The sequence below is a fragment of the Petaurus breviceps genome, unplaced genomic scaffold (assembly GCF_028583685.1).
Source record: "Petaurus breviceps papuanus isolate PSGF00001 unplaced genomic scaffold, PetGlider_PUasm1.0 90779, whole genome shotgun sequence".
NCBI lineage: Eukaryota > Metazoa > Chordata > Mammalia > Diprotodontia > Petauridae > Petaurus > Petaurus breviceps.
Window position 1 is genome coordinate 7,323,388 of NW_027187344.1, and position 17,531 is coordinate 7,340,918.

General features: G+C 38.8%; 1 protein-coding gene across 1 annotated transcript in view; it reads right to left on the reverse strand.

Annotated features, from left to right (window-relative positions):
- The window catches only part of NUP214 (nucleoporin 214), a 101,526-nt gene extending 86,249 nt beyond the window's left edge, over positions 1-15,277 (reverse strand). Inside the window, exons 1-9 of the mRNA XM_069069339.1 lie at positions 15,045-15,277; positions 11,798-11,993; positions 11,027-11,175; positions 10,169-10,367; positions 9,220-9,290; positions 8,944-9,007; positions 8,351-8,454; positions 2,318-2,424; positions 584-650 (exon numbers count right to left, since the gene is read on the reverse strand). Of these exons, the coding sequence (XP_068925440.1) occupies positions 584-650; positions 2,318-2,424; positions 8,351-8,454; positions 8,944-9,007; positions 9,220-9,290; positions 10,169-10,367; positions 11,027-11,175; positions 11,798-11,993; positions 15,045-15,089 (1,002 nt within the window). The 5' untranslated portion in view covers positions 15,090-15,277. The remainder of the gene's footprint in view (positions 1-583; positions 651-2,317; positions 2,425-8,350; positions 8,455-8,943; positions 9,008-9,219; positions 9,291-10,168; positions 10,368-11,026; positions 11,176-11,797; positions 11,994-15,044) is intronic.
- Positions 15,278-17,531: the final 2,254 nt, after the last annotated feature.

Genomic DNA, 17,531 nt, shown 5'->3' on the forward strand with positions numbered 1-17,531 from the left:
TGTGAGCTATTGTACCAAGATCAAACATATGTCAATATCACATATATCATTCCCAACTACATTCCCATTTCCACCCACACACACAATGGAACATAATCAAGTGTTAACTACTGTCTTACGGTCAGAGGATCACAGACTTAGAGTCAGAAAGGACCTAACATCACTCAATTCTAACTCTTCATACACAGGGAAGAAATGGGTTTAAGAAAGCTCATGGAAAAAAGCGACTATGAATAGGAATAAGGTCAGATTGGTTTTCAGTCCCACCTCACACAAAGGCACAAGACAAACTGCCTCACTGATGGTTTTGTCATCTAGTCCACTCCACTGATCCATAATTGATCATTAGAGGGCATGAGTGTTTGGTTAACACTAAATCTGACACCCCAGATGTGCCTGCAGAATGCCTGGCCCTACAACAAATGGCCCATTTTGTTTACATGTCATTCAAGTGCTGCTATAGTCTAGACATGAAATAATGAAGTAATGTCAAACGTATCCTAACTGTTCTTTCAATTTTAACTTGCCCTAGAAATTTTACTTAGAAAGCCACCAAAGATTATTTATATAAAAAATAAGATACCTGATCATTTTGTCGGGCAAGGATGCTGACTTCTGTCGAGGCTGCAGAGGCTGCTAGTACTAGGTCCCTTCAAGAAACAAATCCAGATCACCATTATGTCATAGGCTATAACCTGATTTGAACTAGTAACATTTATAAAGGAATACATCATGATGTCAATACAGAAAATTTAATTTCTCTATTGAATAGTTAAAGAAAAAGTGATATGGCCTATCAATGTTTCACTTTTTGAATCAAGAATATAGCCAAGGGGCAGCTAGGTGGTGCAGTGAATAGAGCACTGGCTCTGCAGTCAGGAGGACCTGAGTTCAAATCTGACCCCAGACATTTAACACTTACTAGCTATGTGACCTTGGGCAAGTCACTTAACCTCAACTACCCTGCCTTCCCCCTCCAAAAAAGAAAAAAAAAAAAAAAAAAAGAATATAGCAAAATAATAATAATAAGCCAACAGCACCATGTCTTGTCAAGAGAAAGAAGCATCAGTATCAAATAATAACAGTAATAGCAATTTATAAACAAGCACAGATAGAACAGAATATAGATGAATATTGGATTTGGATTCAGGAAACATCTGGGTTCAAGGCCTGGTTCTCATGTATAAAATTTGTGTGATTCCGGGGCGGCCAGGTAGCACAGCAAGTAAGAGCACCGGCTCCAGTGTTGAGAAGACCTGGAGATCGAATCCCAGGCTCAGACACTTAGCACCCACCCAGAAACACCTGGCCGTGTAACCTTGAGCAAGTTACTTAACCCCAATTGCTTAGGGGCGGCCAGGTGGCTCAGCGAGTAAGAGCACCGGCTCCAGTGTTGGGACGACCTGGAGATCGAATCCCGGGCTCAGACACTCAGCACCACACCCAGAAATAACTGGCCTGTAACCTTGAGCAAGTTACTTAACCCCTATTGCTTAAAAAAATAAATAAATAAATAAATAAAATTTGTGTGATTCCAAGCAAGAGATTTATGTCTCTAAGCCTTAGCTGTCTCATTTGTAAAAAATGAGGATGATAATCTTTTTTTTTTTTTGCTTTTGCAGGGCAATTGGGGTTAAGTAACTTGCTCAAGGTTATGTGGCTATTTTTTTGTGTGTGGGTGTTAAGTGTCTGAGGCCACAACTGAACTCGGGTCCTCTTGACTCCAGGGCTGGCACTTTACTCAATGCACCACCTAGCTGCCCAGAGGATGATAATCTTTGTACTACTTATCTCAAAAGACTGATGTAAGAAAAGTGTTTAAAGTGGCAGACAAAGAAAAGCAGCTCCTGCTGCTGCTTTGCAAAGAGCAAAAAATCATTAACTATCTATTCCCTATTAGTTTTATGAGAGGACAGAGGTAACAAGCATTTACAAAGTGCCTACTATGTGGCAGGCACTGTGCTGAATAAGCACTTTACAAACACCTCATTTAATTATCTCATTCTGCTGTATAAGCAGAAGTGAAATTTTAAGCTCAGGGGGAAAATTTAGAAATGTTCCTCAAATACCAATTTCCTGTAAGCAACCACTGGAACTGAGTTAAATCTTTTTTAAAAAAACTATATTTATATTACCTATGTATGACAGGAGGTTGAAATAGGAACTACCATAGCTTTCTGTTTAGCAACAGTTGATGCTGTCACATTACTGTGCCTCTCTTTCCCATTTGCAAAAAGATTACCAGAGACAAACCTAAGAATATGATTTCTGACCTGGCAGGGAGATAAGGAATCTCTTTCCTGGGTTTTAGACTCACCATTCTTCAATGTAATTGAGATAGTAATGATGCTGTCTTTCGGTGCAGCTGCCATAGCAAGGCTCCATGAAATTCACAAATATCTCTGGGTGTTTATCTTCTTTTTTCTATAAACATGGAAGAGGAAAAAAATGAATAATTTACATATGCCTTTCCGCCAAACCTACATTATTTAATGTCTGAAGAAATAAGTTGCCTGGGGCGGCTAGGTGGTGCAGTGAGTAGAGTGCTGGCCCTGGAGTCAGAAGGACCTGAGTTCGGATCTTGGCCTCAGACACTTAACATACACACCCAAAAAAAAAACTAGCCGTGTGACCTTGGGCAAGTTACTTAACCCCAATTGCCCTCCAAAAAAAAAAAGAAAGAAGCTGCCGAATAACACAAATTAATGCATTTAAATTTTAAGAAATCATGAAATACTCAGGCTGGTTCAAGAGTTGATCTAAAGGTTCTTTTTTTTTTTTAATATCATGGGACTCTTTGGGCAAGCCTGGTGTACACCAATTCTTTCTCAGAATTTTTTAAATATTTAAAAAAATTTTTTTAGGCTGATAAAGGAAGTCAATTATATTGAAACACAATTGTCAAAATATTTTTAAAAATAAGTTTACAAGGGGCAGCTAAGTGGCACAATGGATAGAGCACCAGGCCAGAGGACTTGAGTTCAAATCCTGCCTTAGACTCATACCAGCTGTGTAACCCTGGGCAAGTTACCTGGCAAACCCCAACTGCCTCTCCCCAAAACCCCTAAAAAAAAAAAAAAGTTTATGGACCCAAGGTTAAGAACCCTTGATCTAGAATGGTTCAAAAAGGTAGAAACAAAGAAGCCAAAGGCCCCTAGACTATAAGGAAGTTTCTTGGCTACAGATCATGAATACTTTCTTCAAGCAGAAATTCTGGAAATGTTAGACATGGTAAAAACTGAAGAATATCACAAAAATGAAAATTGATTCTATTCAAATGGAGAGGAAATGACTGTTTTCTTATGCAGGAGTCATTTCCAAATCAGATGCCTATATATAGTCAAAACACTGACTTTTTAGAACAAAGATCAAAATCACTGTCAAAAAAGAATAAAGGGAAATTTGGATTGCAAATAACTTAACCCCAACCTGGCTATCTTTAACAAGCTGTTGACGTCAAAAAGGAGTTAAATGGATAAAAGGACTGATTTTGACACAGGTATCACCACTTCCTAAGGAAGTTAGCCAATGTAAATCAATGCCCACAATAAAGAGACTAAAAGAATCTAGAAACTAGCTCAGCCAACAAATACTTGATCTCCTTGCCAAGTGGAAAGATATGGCAGCCAACTGCAGCAACAGTTTAAAATATATACTCAGTTGTAAAATCTTACTCAGAAGATTATGAGTAGTATCGTTCACAATATGGTAAGAAGAAGTCCAGGTAAAAACAAATTTACAGAAAATCCAACAAAAGAGCCAATTAAGCCAGATGATTCTGAAAGCATTTAAAGATGAAACCAGAGGGGCGGCCAGGTAGCACAGCGAGTAAGAGCACTGGCTCCAGTGTTGAGAAGACCTGGAGATCGAATCCCGGGCTCAGACACTTAGCACCCACCCAGAAACACCTGGCCGTGTAACCTTGGGCAAGCTACTTAACCCCAATTGCTTAGGGGCGGCCAGGTGGCTCAGCAAGTTAGAGCACCAGCTCCAGTGTGGGGATGACCTGGATCAAATCTGGGCTCAGATACTCAGCACCACACCCAGAAATAACTGGTCGTGTAACCTTGAGCAAGTTACTTAACCCCGATTGCTTTAAAAAAAAAAAAAGATGAAACCAGAGTGCAACAGAGCAAAAATGAAAAAGACCTGTAATAATTACTACAATCAACTCTCTTCTCCATCAATGATGGTAGGACTCTAACATCATAGCTCCCAACATCCTGCATAAAGAAACAGAAATGGGGACGGCTAGGTGGTGCAGTGAATAGAGCACCAGCCCTGAAGTCAGGAGGACCTGAGTTCAAATCCGACCTCAAGACACTTAACACTTACTAGCCATGTGACCTTGGGCAAGTTGCTTAACCCCAATTGCCCTCAAAAAAAAAAAAAAAAAACAGAAATGGCAATAAAGAAAACAGATATGGGAAGAACAGATGGATTAAATGACTAAGTATAACCACGGGAAGGTCATATTAAAGATGACACAATTTTGATGGCACTAAGGGATTTGATTCTCAAGATATCAAAAAGAGGGGAAAATGTCAAGCACTTAGAACAAACCGCAGTCCCCAACCATAGTGGAAAATAAAATTATACAAGAAAAGACGAAAGATCCTATGTATACATAAATATTCAAAGCAGTATTTTTTAAGGTAGTAAAGAAATGGAAATAAAATGAGTAAGAATAGCTTGATGAAATGTGATATGTAAATGTAACAATATTACAGAATAGCTGGAAATGACAAATATAAGATATTCAATAAAACATAGGAAGATTCACAAACTAACATAGGCTTGAGTATTCAGAATGAGAAAAACATAGATAGTAAATACAATAACGTAAATGAAAAGATCACGAAAAGGAAGAACTGTTATTGTAAGGACCAAGCTTGGTCCCAGAGAACAGAAAAGAAAATATCCTTACTCCCTTTTGGGAAAGAGGTGGGGAACCACCTACTGTCAGAAGTGGTCAACTCTATTGGTTGTTTTTGTCTATTTTTTTCTTTGTTACAAGAAGGGTTTAATAACTATGTGGGACATGCAAAGGACATATATTTGGAAATGACTGCGATATAAAAACAATGAGTGTCAGTAAAAATTATTTTTTAAAATCAGAGTCTTTAGTTTCTTCCCTACCTCTAAATTAAGGGCTATTCCATATGCCTATTTTCCCATCCTTAGAAAAATTTTGATAAGAATACTCTATATATATGCTGAAAGTATCTTTGATAAAGGTATAAGAAAGGAACAGCAAAGTTTTCAGAAAGATATTCTAGGGAAACTAGGTGGTGCAGTGAATAGAGCACCGGCCCCAGAGTCAAGAGGTCCTGAGTTCAAATCCAGCCTCAGACACTTAACACTTACTAGCTGTGTGACCTTGGGCAAGTCACGTAACCCCAAATGCCTCCAAAGAGAAAAAAAGGTATTTTAGAGAAGACCACATCTTTACAGTCATACAAATGACTGAAAAGTACAGAAAATAAAAGTGTTGCATTCATTATTAAACTATAAAAATAGCTACCTTTATAGCTCTACTCCTAGATATCTTCCCATCTTTATGTTAAAAATATAAGTGCTTAAAAAATGTAAATAACAGAGATAACTTTATTTTTGCTTGATCTTCTAAATATTAATGTGAAGTAAGGCAAAAAAGGGAAAGAATGGTCATCAGAGGTGTTTGTCAGTGTCATAGGGATGTCTGGGTCAGAATCCAACTGCAGAGAGGCACAGTAGTGTAGCAGATAGAGTAGTAGACTTAAAGTTAGGAAGACCTGGGTTTGAATCCTAACTTAAGACACACTAGCTATGTGGCCCTGAGCAATTCACTTAAACCTCATCTATAAAATGAGGGGGTCATACTTCTAAGGTCCCTTTCTGCTTTCAATTTATGATCCTATGGATAATATGAATAGTAAGGGCAGCTAGAAGGTGCAGTGGGCTTGGAATCAGGAAAACTTATCTTCCTGAGTTCAAATCCAGTCTCAGACACTTACTAGCTGAGTGAACCTGGGCAAGTCACTTAACCCTGTTTACCTCTGCTTCCTCATCTGTAAAAAGAGCTGGAAATGGAAAGGGCAAACCACTCCAGTATCTTTGCCAAGAAAACCCCAAATGGGGTTGTGAAGAATTAGACATATCTGAAAAATGACTGAACAAAGAAAAACAGTAAGGTCTTTCAGATGCTCCTTCTTTGTGCTGGTGACATCAAGAACTGGAACACTGAAGAGGCTCCTTAAAAAGAACTATCATCACTCAAAAAATGCCCACTTCACCATCCACATCAGAAAAAACAAAGTGTTTAAAGAATGTCTATTGTCTAGATTGGGATATGTAGTGAGATGGGAAACCTATAGAGTATATATCTTGGACAGACACTGTGAATGAACAATTAATTGAACATAAGGATGAACTGCTCTTGGAAAACATGCTGTGCTTTTAATAATCCTAAGTTTCTAACTGAAATAAAGATCCATCTTGCTAACATCAAAATCCTTCCAGTGATGCTGTATGGAATCCCAAATTCTGAAAAGAATTAAAGTCATAAGTCAATGAAAGAGCATGATAAGCAAAGGTATGCTACAGAAGAGAAGCAACATAAAAGATATTCTTGGAGAAAAGTATATCTGGAAAAGGAGGTGGGCCAGAAATATGAGTGAGAGATAACCAAAGAACAACATAGGTACAGAGTCTATGTACTCCATTAGTGTACAAAGAAAATCCAAAGATCTGTGTAATTGAAAATGAATAATCTCCTCTATTTTATTAAAGCTTAATCAATTTACTATGCATTAATGGTCAAGTTGCTATATATTAGTTACTCTCCTTTATTACGTGAACCTGAGCTTTCTCTGAATTCCTTAAGCTTATAGCTGTCATCTCTTTATTTGGCCACCTTCCACCCATTAAATTCCCCTTCACAGGACTCTAGTCATAAAATTCTAATTTATATTCTAATCTATCAGAAATCAGTAACATGCATACCACAAGCTCCTTGTATTCTCAGACATTGCCAACCACTGGACTTTCCACAGGATGTTAGCCTACCTTGTGAAAAACTGATGTAACTTATGTTCAGTAGCCTCGGCACTGACCTATTAGAAGTGAGATACACCTTTGTAACAACAGACTGATGTCACCTTCTGTTTTGGGGTTCCTCTGTATGACTATGAAAGAACTGTCTTGACTCTCAGCTGTGTCCTGGGTTACTGAGGAGCCTTGGACCCCATTAATTGATATCTTCTAGCCCTACTAATAAACTGACTGACTGTGCTTGGAACTTTGCTGTCTCAGGTTACCATTATTTCAATCATGACAGATCTAGAGAGATCATATTTGTAAAGTGCTTAGCATGGTGCCTGGCACGTGGTAGGTCCTCTATAAATGCTTATCTCCCTGCCAGAAAAAGGCCTCCCTGCCCCCAGTATTTTGGGTAACTCCCAGAGAAGATTTACAGTAGGTCATGGACAAGAATAGAACACAATGAGAAGACCTGGATGACAGTCACAATCTGCACAATTTACGGGAATGCCAATATCAGCAACTTCACAGATCAACTGAAAAATCAAATAATCTAGATCCCTAGGAATAAACAACACTCAGTGCTCTTCCTTTATTCTCAAATAATTACTGAGTGCCAAGTATAATTAGTTTCTAGTAGATTAGCTCAAGTGAAAAATAAAAGGGAAATACTCAGAACTTTAGCTAGGTTCTTTCTTAAATTAATATAGCAATATCAATTCACAATCAAATTAATAAAACCAGTGTTAAATAGGACAATATGAATAAAGCACTAACCACAGGGATCTACACAAGCTTGTTCCTTGGACTCATGGCTCAAACTCTCTAAAGTGAATTTTCTTTTTTTTTCCTAATTTTTATTTCTTAGGAATCACTGATTGCCTTTGTAACAGTTCACAAATCATTCCTTCTTTCCTTTTTTTTTCTTTTTTGCTTTCTGGAGGGCAACTGGGGTTAAGTGACTTGCCCAAGGCCACACGGCTAGTTTTTGTGTTGTGTCTGAGGCTGGATTTGAACTCAGGTCCTCCTGACTCCAGAGGTGGTGCTCTACTCACTGTGCCACCTAGCCACCTGTGAAGTGAATTTTTAACATTATTTTACTTACTGTTTAATGAACTGACTTTAAAAAAATTATATTGGTGGGGGGGAAAGGGTATGAGACACACATGACTGGTACCTGAGTACTCCTTTACTTAGAATCCAAAGTAAAAGAACATAAAACATTTAAAAGAAAAAGAAAAATACATTCAAACAAAAATAATCTGTTAAAAGGACACCTAAATCAATGCTATTAAGTTCACAAGCAGGACATATAAATTATTATACATACAGGTAGTACAGTCATCACCACATCTGGGGAAGTTTCCAAGGTCCCATCTGCTGCTGCATACACTATTGAGAAGACATATGTACCAATCCACAGCACATCAAGAACTGAAAAGGGATATACCTTAATGAATGCATCATTAAAAATAACAGATGAAGCAATGACTTGATGCTGACCACTAGAGACTACAAAATTAACATTGAAATATATGAAACCATGTAACTTTTAATTTTTAAGAACTTAGAGAAGATTCCATTGACTGTACACAACTAACAGAAGCTAAGAAGACCTATTCAGGTCAAAGTTATTAATTTTTTCTGGAGACTTAATGGACATTTCTAGGAAAAACTGACACACATATATAAAGAAATAGTCTCAGCAATTCATCAAAAACGGTTTTCCTATGTTGAACTGAAGTAACATGAATATAAAAGAATCTAAAATTTACTCGATTCTGTAGATGATAAAATGCAGCATATAGTTTTGAGAATTTTGTGATAAAACCTGGCTAATTTGAATATACTTTAAAAACAAACAATTCTTCAGGGGTCATTCCAATTTTTTTAAGCAGTCAGCTTTAAACATAAGGTATTTACCTCTTACAGGATGATCTGCTTCATAAAATGGAGGGCAAGGAATTATTTTCTTCTCCTGCAATGTCTGTAAAACAAAAGGTCTTGTTTCAAATAATTAACACTACCCAGGTCAAGTTCCAACTGGTGCTCCCAGAAGCAAAGCAAATTATGCCAAACACAAAAGTTTCATATTGATTTTACCCATCTTCAGTGGCCAAGAGAGCAAAGATAACAGTAAGAGACTTAAATAAATTTCACATACACAAGAATTATTGTGAGAAGGCAAATTAAACTTACAGGGAGATACTGGATCACAGTTCCATTATGCTTTCCTACAGCAAGCTGCTTCCCTTTAGGGCTCCAACACACTGAGGAAGAAGAAAATTTTACTATGCATTTTCAAAAACAGGGTTAACTACCGAGATTAAAGACAAGATAATTTACATCATCACCACTCCTTAATATCACCACACACCCTTAATATTAAGATACAATTAAACCTCACTAAGTTTTGATTCTTCTGTAACCTAGTCAGGATATCCCAATATAAGAGGAAGAGCCCTATGGCAGGGGACTTTGGAAAGCAGTGTTGCTTATGGCCCCAGTGACCAAATAATTCTATCATCTACATAATTTCCTCTTCTTCTCCTTAATAAGAATATTGTTAAGACCAACTAAAACGTGACATAATAAACTCCTCCTAGACATTATTAGTTTATTAATTATTATTAGCTTTATTAGTCAATTCAAAGAAGGCTGCTTGTCTTGGAATTTATTAAATATAGTTAAAGACACCAAGAATATGTATAGGATCCAACCAAATTATATGGTCTTAGCCCCCATCATCTGAGGGTTGAGTGCTTTTTAAGTGAGACCTGGCCAGAGAGATTAAGGCTTTCCACTTCAGTTAAGCAGTCCTACAAGTGTCAGGAAATTGTTTAATTTCTCACTACCATTTCTAATACTCTTTTCTGCAGAAGGAGCAAAAGAATGCACCAGAATGCATTCATTTTAGAACAAGAGATATTAAGTTATTGTCAAATTCTAATAGAGAACCAGCAAGCAGTATGAAAATGTTTCTTCCCTCAGAAAAACTAAGTACTCTTAGTCTAAATTATTTATGCTCTCTTGTTCCCAAGAAGAATACTATCCCCCTTTTCAGATATTAATGTCACATATTACTTCTAGAAATTAACTTTTAAAAAGAATCACATAGCTGTATAGGGCCAAAGCTTTTATTACCTACCAGATGTTACTGCCACAGATGGCGGAAGGCTTGCAGACACTTTCACTGTGTCTGTAACATGGAGAACTGCAATACTACCATCAGCCAGACAAACTGCCGCCATAGTGGGAATGGTAGGGTTCCACTTCATATCGACGACCACGCCACCAGCATCTTTCGTCAGTTTGTGATAAGCAAATGCGCGTTTCTGTTGTCTAGCCTTTAAAACATGCATAGAAGCACCACATCCTTCAGACAAAACCAGTCTGTTCTAGCTCCCCCCAATTACAGACTATCCTTCTTACAGAATCAAAGAGCTTTAGAATCAGAAGGCTTCTTAGTGATCTCTTTGTCTTATCTATTCATTTTATAGATGGAGAAACTAAGGCCAGAGGGGGGAAATATCTTTTGACTATGATGGCAAATCTTAAGGCAAGGTGCTGAAATTGTTATCCTTTAGCTCAATATATTCAAAGTAACTTACAACACTGAAGACAAATTAAAACTATCTGGTGGGCAACAGGCGACTAAAATGTTTGCCAAAGAGCATATGGACTGGTGACTCAATAAGAATAGACCAAGATGCATGCATCAGACTTGAGTTCAAGTATCCTACCAACTGTGTAACCTTTGGCAAGCCACCTTTTTAGGGTCTCATAGATCTCATGTGCAAAACAATGCCACCATCTCAGGAGAAGTTGCTGTAGCAGGTCATCTCTTCTAGCTCTCAATTCTAAGATTCTATGATTCAGTAGTGGATAAATATTATTGTTCTATAAGAAAGACTGCAGGCAGGTGTTTCAGAGGTAAGTGTTTAAAACCAGAAATTGTTCTTTCATGCTGAATGAAGATTCCAAGATAAATCAACAAGTTCCTTACCTCATTTGAGAATGTGCGAACATCAAAAAAGGCAATGAGGCCAAATTCACTGGATGTCATACAAACAGATAGTGTCAGATTATCACAGCTCAAAGCCAAGTGGTACACTGGGAATTTCATAGGGATAAATACGTTTGGAACTTTCTCAACTATTTAAAAAAAAAGACAAGAAACAAAAATCACCATTTTATAAGCACACATACAAAAACTTTAATCTACTGCTATGTTAAGTGACGTATCTGCCTACATAAAAGATTCCCAGACACACACCCTTAATATTGAGATGCAATTAAACCTCACTAAGTTTTGATTCTTCTGTAACCTAGTCAGGATATCCCAATATAAAAGGAAGAGCCCTATGGAGGGGGCTTTGGAAAACAGTGTTGCTTATGGCCCCAGTGACCAAATAATTCTATCATCAGTACATAATTTGCCCTTCTTCTCCTTAACAAGAATATTGTTAAGACCAACTAAAATGTGATATAATAAACTCCTCCTAGACATTATACAATCAAGATAGACTTTTCTCTACTTTGTGCTTGAAAGAATGACCAGATACCCTAAAAGGAAGACCCACATGGATTATCTCCAACACCTCAGTGATAGCTATGCACTTACCTGGGAAACTCTGGTCAACTTAGTAATACTCTTAGTGACTATGTCAGAGATTTTCTTTCAGAAAAAGACTATTTCATTAGTACTTCACTACTCTCCTCTCTCTTCTACCTTACATAGTAGGAGTTTAATAAAAGTGTGTTGAATTGTACTAACCAATTCTATTGGGATCCTCCCCAGGTCGATTCTGAATAAGAAGAGTTTTGGTAGGAAAAACTCGAAACCCAGTGGCTCCTGCAGCAAACACCAGACCATACTTATTAGACACAGTAAGCATACTGCAGCGCTCTTTGGACAGCTCTTCAGGGGCTTCAAAGACTCGAACCTTCTTCAGTGCCCTAAACTGAAAATCCTGTCATAAAGAATAAAAACAGAGAGTAACTCAGTACTGCATACCTAGGTCAAGTACAGTTACAAAGAGAATCTTAACATAATACTTCCCACTCCTTCCTTGACTGCTTCTCTGACAAATTCAGCTTACCCTAGTTTTCTCTTACTTACTGCTATATATTTACATCTTTACAGTCTTACTCTCTAATTATACATAAGCATATATTCTACCTCCCCACTGAGAACACTTAAATTCCTTCTGAATAAGGATAGTGCCTTTTATTTCTCTGCCTATGATGTAGTGGAATGAATTCACGACTTGAAATCAGCAAGACTGAATAATTCTAGCTCCGACACAGCAGCTATGAAACTATTAGAATTTTCTTTCTTTCTTTCTTCATTACTTCTCCTCTGAGTCTTAATTTCCTCATCTGTAAAAGGAGAACAATAAAATTTGTGCTCCCTTATAGGGATGTTGTGAAGAAAATACTTTGCAACCTCAAAAGATTATAGAAATGTGACTTATTTTTATTATAATCCCACAAGACACAAAGTCTATGTATATAACAAGTACTCAAAAATACTGACCAACAAGAAAAAGATGACTTAATTCTCAGTGACTTATTTCAAGAAATAGTCACAACAATGAAATTTCAGTACATCAAAATAATATCTTTTGCCCCATCTCTGTCTAACTATACCCTACTTATATGTGTACATGTAATCTCCTTGAGGGCCAAGTCTATGTCATTCTGCAACTCTGTATTCTCAGCAACTAGCTAAGGGTCTTGAACAAAAGAGGCACTTCTGTGAGCGGTTTTATACAAGGGGAGAATGTTTTCTGCTTTGCAGACAGAGAAAGATGAACTGGAGTCAAGATGACATGGATTAAAAGCCCACCACTGATACTTAATAGCTATGTCACCATGGGCAAGTCACTTAATCCCTCTGAGAGTTAGTTTCTAAATCTGTTAAATGGAGATCATAATACCTATATGATTATACTTAGAGAACAGTAGCCTCTGAAGCAGTAGTTACAAACTCAAAATGGATTATGAGAGTTCTTGTGGGCAGTTTCACTGGTCCAGTGTACTACTGTGATCCCTCCCAAAGAGTCCCAGACTCACAACAAAATTTTCTCTAAATATAATCTGAATTATTTTGGGGACTCTGAGATCACAGTCACCGAACAGCCAGATGACAGATGAATCAATGATGTAAATGGGCTCCTTAAGTAATTAGCATTAAGGATCACTATCCATAGTATTCTTGAGCTGAGACAGCTTAGAGACCATCTAGTCTCATTTTTCAGATGGGAAAACTGAGCTTCTAAGGGGGAAGTGACTTGCCCAAGGTTATACAATGAGTCGCTAGAAGATCTAAAAGTTAGTCTGTCAATAAACACTCATTAAGAGCCTACTATGTGCTAGGTACTGTGCTAAATGCTAGGGATACAAAAATAAGCAAAATATATTCCTAGCCCTCGAGAAGCTTGCAATCTACTACTGGAAGTTGAACCCAGATTGCTTCACTCTCAATTCAGCATATTTCTCAACACAATGTCAACCTAACTTTGTCCAAGAGAGCTACTTTGTTGTTGCTTCAACGTTTAAATCCATCAAAGACTACTGAGCCAGAAACCATACAATGGAAAACACCAAACCAACAATCTAGTTCTATTCCCTAATTTTAAACATAAGGAAAATGAAGCCCAGACAAGGTATAGGAGTGTCCCAGAATCTCACTTATGATTTAGTAGTAAATCAATGAATTGGAACTCATGGTTTCTAATACCCAGTGTTACTCCCATCACAACAACCCACACTGATTTAGTAGCAAATCAGTAACTAGGACTTCAGTTTTCTTACACCCAGTATGGTACAATTCCCTTCACAACAACCTGTCAACCTAACTGTCCCTGAAACATTCTCCTCACATATATGTAGCAAGACAGACAAATTCCACCAAGGAATTCCACTGATGTAGGAACTACAGAAAGTCAGTACTGGAAAACACTTCAGAAAAAACTTAATCCACTTCCCTCCATTTTACAGATGAAGAAACTGAGGCATGCATAAGGGAGAAGACTGGTCTATTATTCTTATTCATATAAGAAAACTTAAGATTTGGAGCCCCTCCACAACAGCAAGTAAGAAAGATAGTGGTGGTTTGTTCAATCTGGTTCATGTGTGCCTGTGTGGACCTTTGTGACTGAAGATGTGCCCTCCAGAGCCATTTGTTTTTCCATGATGCTAAAATTCTTCCACAAATCATTTACACTTTGGGTTTCTCTCTCCAAACATATGCAACATGAGGCCAAGGAATAATTTAACTCACTTCCCTCTGATTTTCTGCATAATTTGGGAAGAGGAGGTTGTCTTGATTTATGTCCCGAATACATGCTAATAATCTTGGATTTTGGAAATCTATGCCTTATTGCCTTTTAAAGACCCTTTCTATCTTTCTCATATATAGCTTTCTGTTCTGGGGTAAAAAGTAAGGGCAAGGTAAAAAAAGGTTCAGATGCTGAATTTTTCCTTGTGTAGTGAGAAAGCACTGGGCTTTGGATGTAGGAATGATTTATAGAAAAGGGCAATGAGTGGACTTGGAGTTAGAAAATGCTGGGCTCTCCCACTTATGCTCGAAGGCAAGTGATTTAATTTTTTGTGGGCCTCAGTTTCCTCATCTGTAAAATGGGTGTGGAGGGCGAGCAGGACAAGATAATCTGTTTCTTGGTCCCTTCCAGCTCTAAGTCTACGACCACTTGAAGAAGAAATGCAAGGATAGGAGAAGGTATCGAAGCTAAGGGCAAACATCCTAGATACTGGACCCGAAACCCAAATCTCTGGATTCCCATTCTTTTGTCCATCGTTTGCTCTAAGCTCCAGCACCCAGTGCCTCGAGAAGCTTGAAGCCGTAGGCACAGGATGCGGCCTCTTCCAGCGCCTAGGCTCTCTCCAAGGCAACGCAGGGCCTGAGTGACGCCCCCTTGCCCGGCCAGGCCTGGTGCGGCGTGGCCTATCCCGACCGGACCTGTCCTGCCCCTCCCGGCCCAGGTCGCACTGAACCTGACCTTCATCTCTCGTTCGGGTATCAGCGCATCCATCTCGTCTCCCATCGCGTATTCTCCCTACAAGTGGGAGCCCGAGGAGCCACCGCCCCCGAGGAGCCGGAGCTACAGCGAGGCTCACTTCCCTCCCTGAGCTCAGCGACAGGCTCCGAGGGCCGCCATTTCCGGCGCATCAAAATACGTCACACCCGTGAGAAACAGTCCTCTGGGAGGCTAGGAAAGAGGTCGGTCAGCAGCGAGCCCGCCGTGAGCCGCTGCTTTTTATTGGCCCGTCTGGCGCGAGCGCGCTGCGAACTGCCTCTTCCCCTTGGTCAGTCAGGCTCGCACTTACTGTCAACGGCCGCTTTCCATTGGCCTACCCTAGGAAGGGGGTGTGGCCTGTCGTCAATGGTTTCCGATTCGGTTTGGCCTAGCCTTTCTTCCTAAGCTGTGGTCTTCTTCCTTTCTGGGATCTTAGGGAGGATTTGCACCTGAGACGTTAGCTTCCAAAATTCTGTAGTTCGACTTTTAATTTTACTGATGTGACTTAACATGTATAATCTCTATCATATTGCTCTACTTCTCAATGGGTGGGGGAGTGGAGGGACCAAGGAAGAAAATTTCGAACTCAAATTTTTTAAAATGAATATTTAAAATGTTTACACGTAATTGGGAAACATTTAACAAAATAAACAAAAATATATTTAAATTTTTTTTAACTGATGGGGAAATGTCAATGCATAACATACAGCTCAGTGTAGCAGTGCCCCGTTCCTTGCTCGTCCTGCCTCGTGGTCCAGAATGCATTGCATTCGTTCATTCAGCAAAATTGGGCGCGGGCTTTCTGCGGGACTCTCGGCCGGGTTTCTCTCCTGCGGGGAGAAAGAAGTAAAATCCCTTCCTGCCTTACTGCTTCTCTCTGGCTGGGAGAGGAGATAACACAAGGGTGCTGATAACTGCTAGGAAGCGACTTGGGTAATTTCTTAAGAGAAATAAGAAAAAGCGTATGCCCCCAGGGGGAAGGGAAAGTTTCAGGGAATTTGGTCTAATTCAAACTGGGTCTTCCTGTGCGCTGAGCTGGGGGTGAGGGAATGGTATACAATCTTTAGATAAGCTTCATTGAGTTTAGGCCTAGTAGCTGAATGTGGCAAATCACTACAAATCAAACTTAAAGTGCCCAAGAGTTAAAAAGTGTTCAGTAGATATTATGAAGAAAGTGGAATCTTCGTTGGACTTTTAAAGACTGGGAATTAAGGATAAAAATAACAACTGACATTTCTATAGAACATTAAAATTTGCAAAATCCTTTACATTATCTTGTTTCAGATTAGACAAGATCTAAGCAACAGTACAAGCAAATGCCTGTAGATAAAAAAGTATAGGTTGTGTTCAGATCCTTATTGTTGTCAAGTCATTTTTTCAGTTGTGTCCCAATTCTTCATTTCCTAATTTGAGGGTTTTCCTGGAACAGATACTGGAGTTGTTTGCTGTTTCCTTCTCCAGCTCATTTTACAAAAGTGGAAACTGAGGCAAACAAGGTTAAGTGATTTGCCCAGGGTCATACAGTTAATAAGTGTTTGAGTCCAGATTTGAATCCAGGAAGATGTCTTCCTGACCCAGGCATAGCACCCTATCTTTTTTTACCACGTAGCTGCCCCATTACGGGCCTAAGAGATCACTTATTCTAACTCATTTCTAAGCTTTCCAGAGGAATATACTGAGCCTTAAAGAGGTAGTCATTCCCAAAGTCACATGATAGCAGCAATACTGGGCTTACAACCCGGGGTCTTTTAAATCTAACACTTCCCCCCTTCCCTGCACCAAACGTACTAGGGCAAGTAGTTTACTCTGACTGGTAAAAGAATAGTATAAGAACTAAGACTGGAAAGATGGTATTGCTAGCTTGTGGATGACATTGAGTGTAAAGCTGAGTTTGAATTTAGGGGTGTGAGCATATCTTTGGATAAGGAGGATGTCTAGCAGTAGGGATGGATTGGATATGGAAGAGGAATTAGGAAAGATTGGAACTGGGCCTTGATTTGAGTTTCCATAAGAGGTGGGCAGGAAAAAAGGGAAAGAAAGCTCATCTAGGCGAGGGGAACTCTGTAAGAAAAGTAAGAGTGTACAAAGTACAAAGCAAGGTTGAAGGATAATGAATTGACTGGTTTTGCCTTTGTGCAAATAGGAGTAACAGTAACTAGATTGTGGAGAACTTTGAATTGTCTGGTAACTATGTGTCTATGGTCAAATTAATTCACTTTCTTTGGCTTCAGTTTTCCCTCTGAGAAATGAAAAGGTTGGATTTAATCAAGAATTTTTTACCCATGATTTGTGGACACCCAAGGGGGTCAATGGATAGATGGGGGCGGGGGGGAAGGATTGTGAACTTGAATGCATTTGGTTTCCTTTATGTAATACTTTGTATTTTATTTTAGCATTTAAAAACATTACTCTGAGAAAGGGTACATAGGCTTCACTAGATTGCCAGAGGGATCCATGACACAAAAAAAG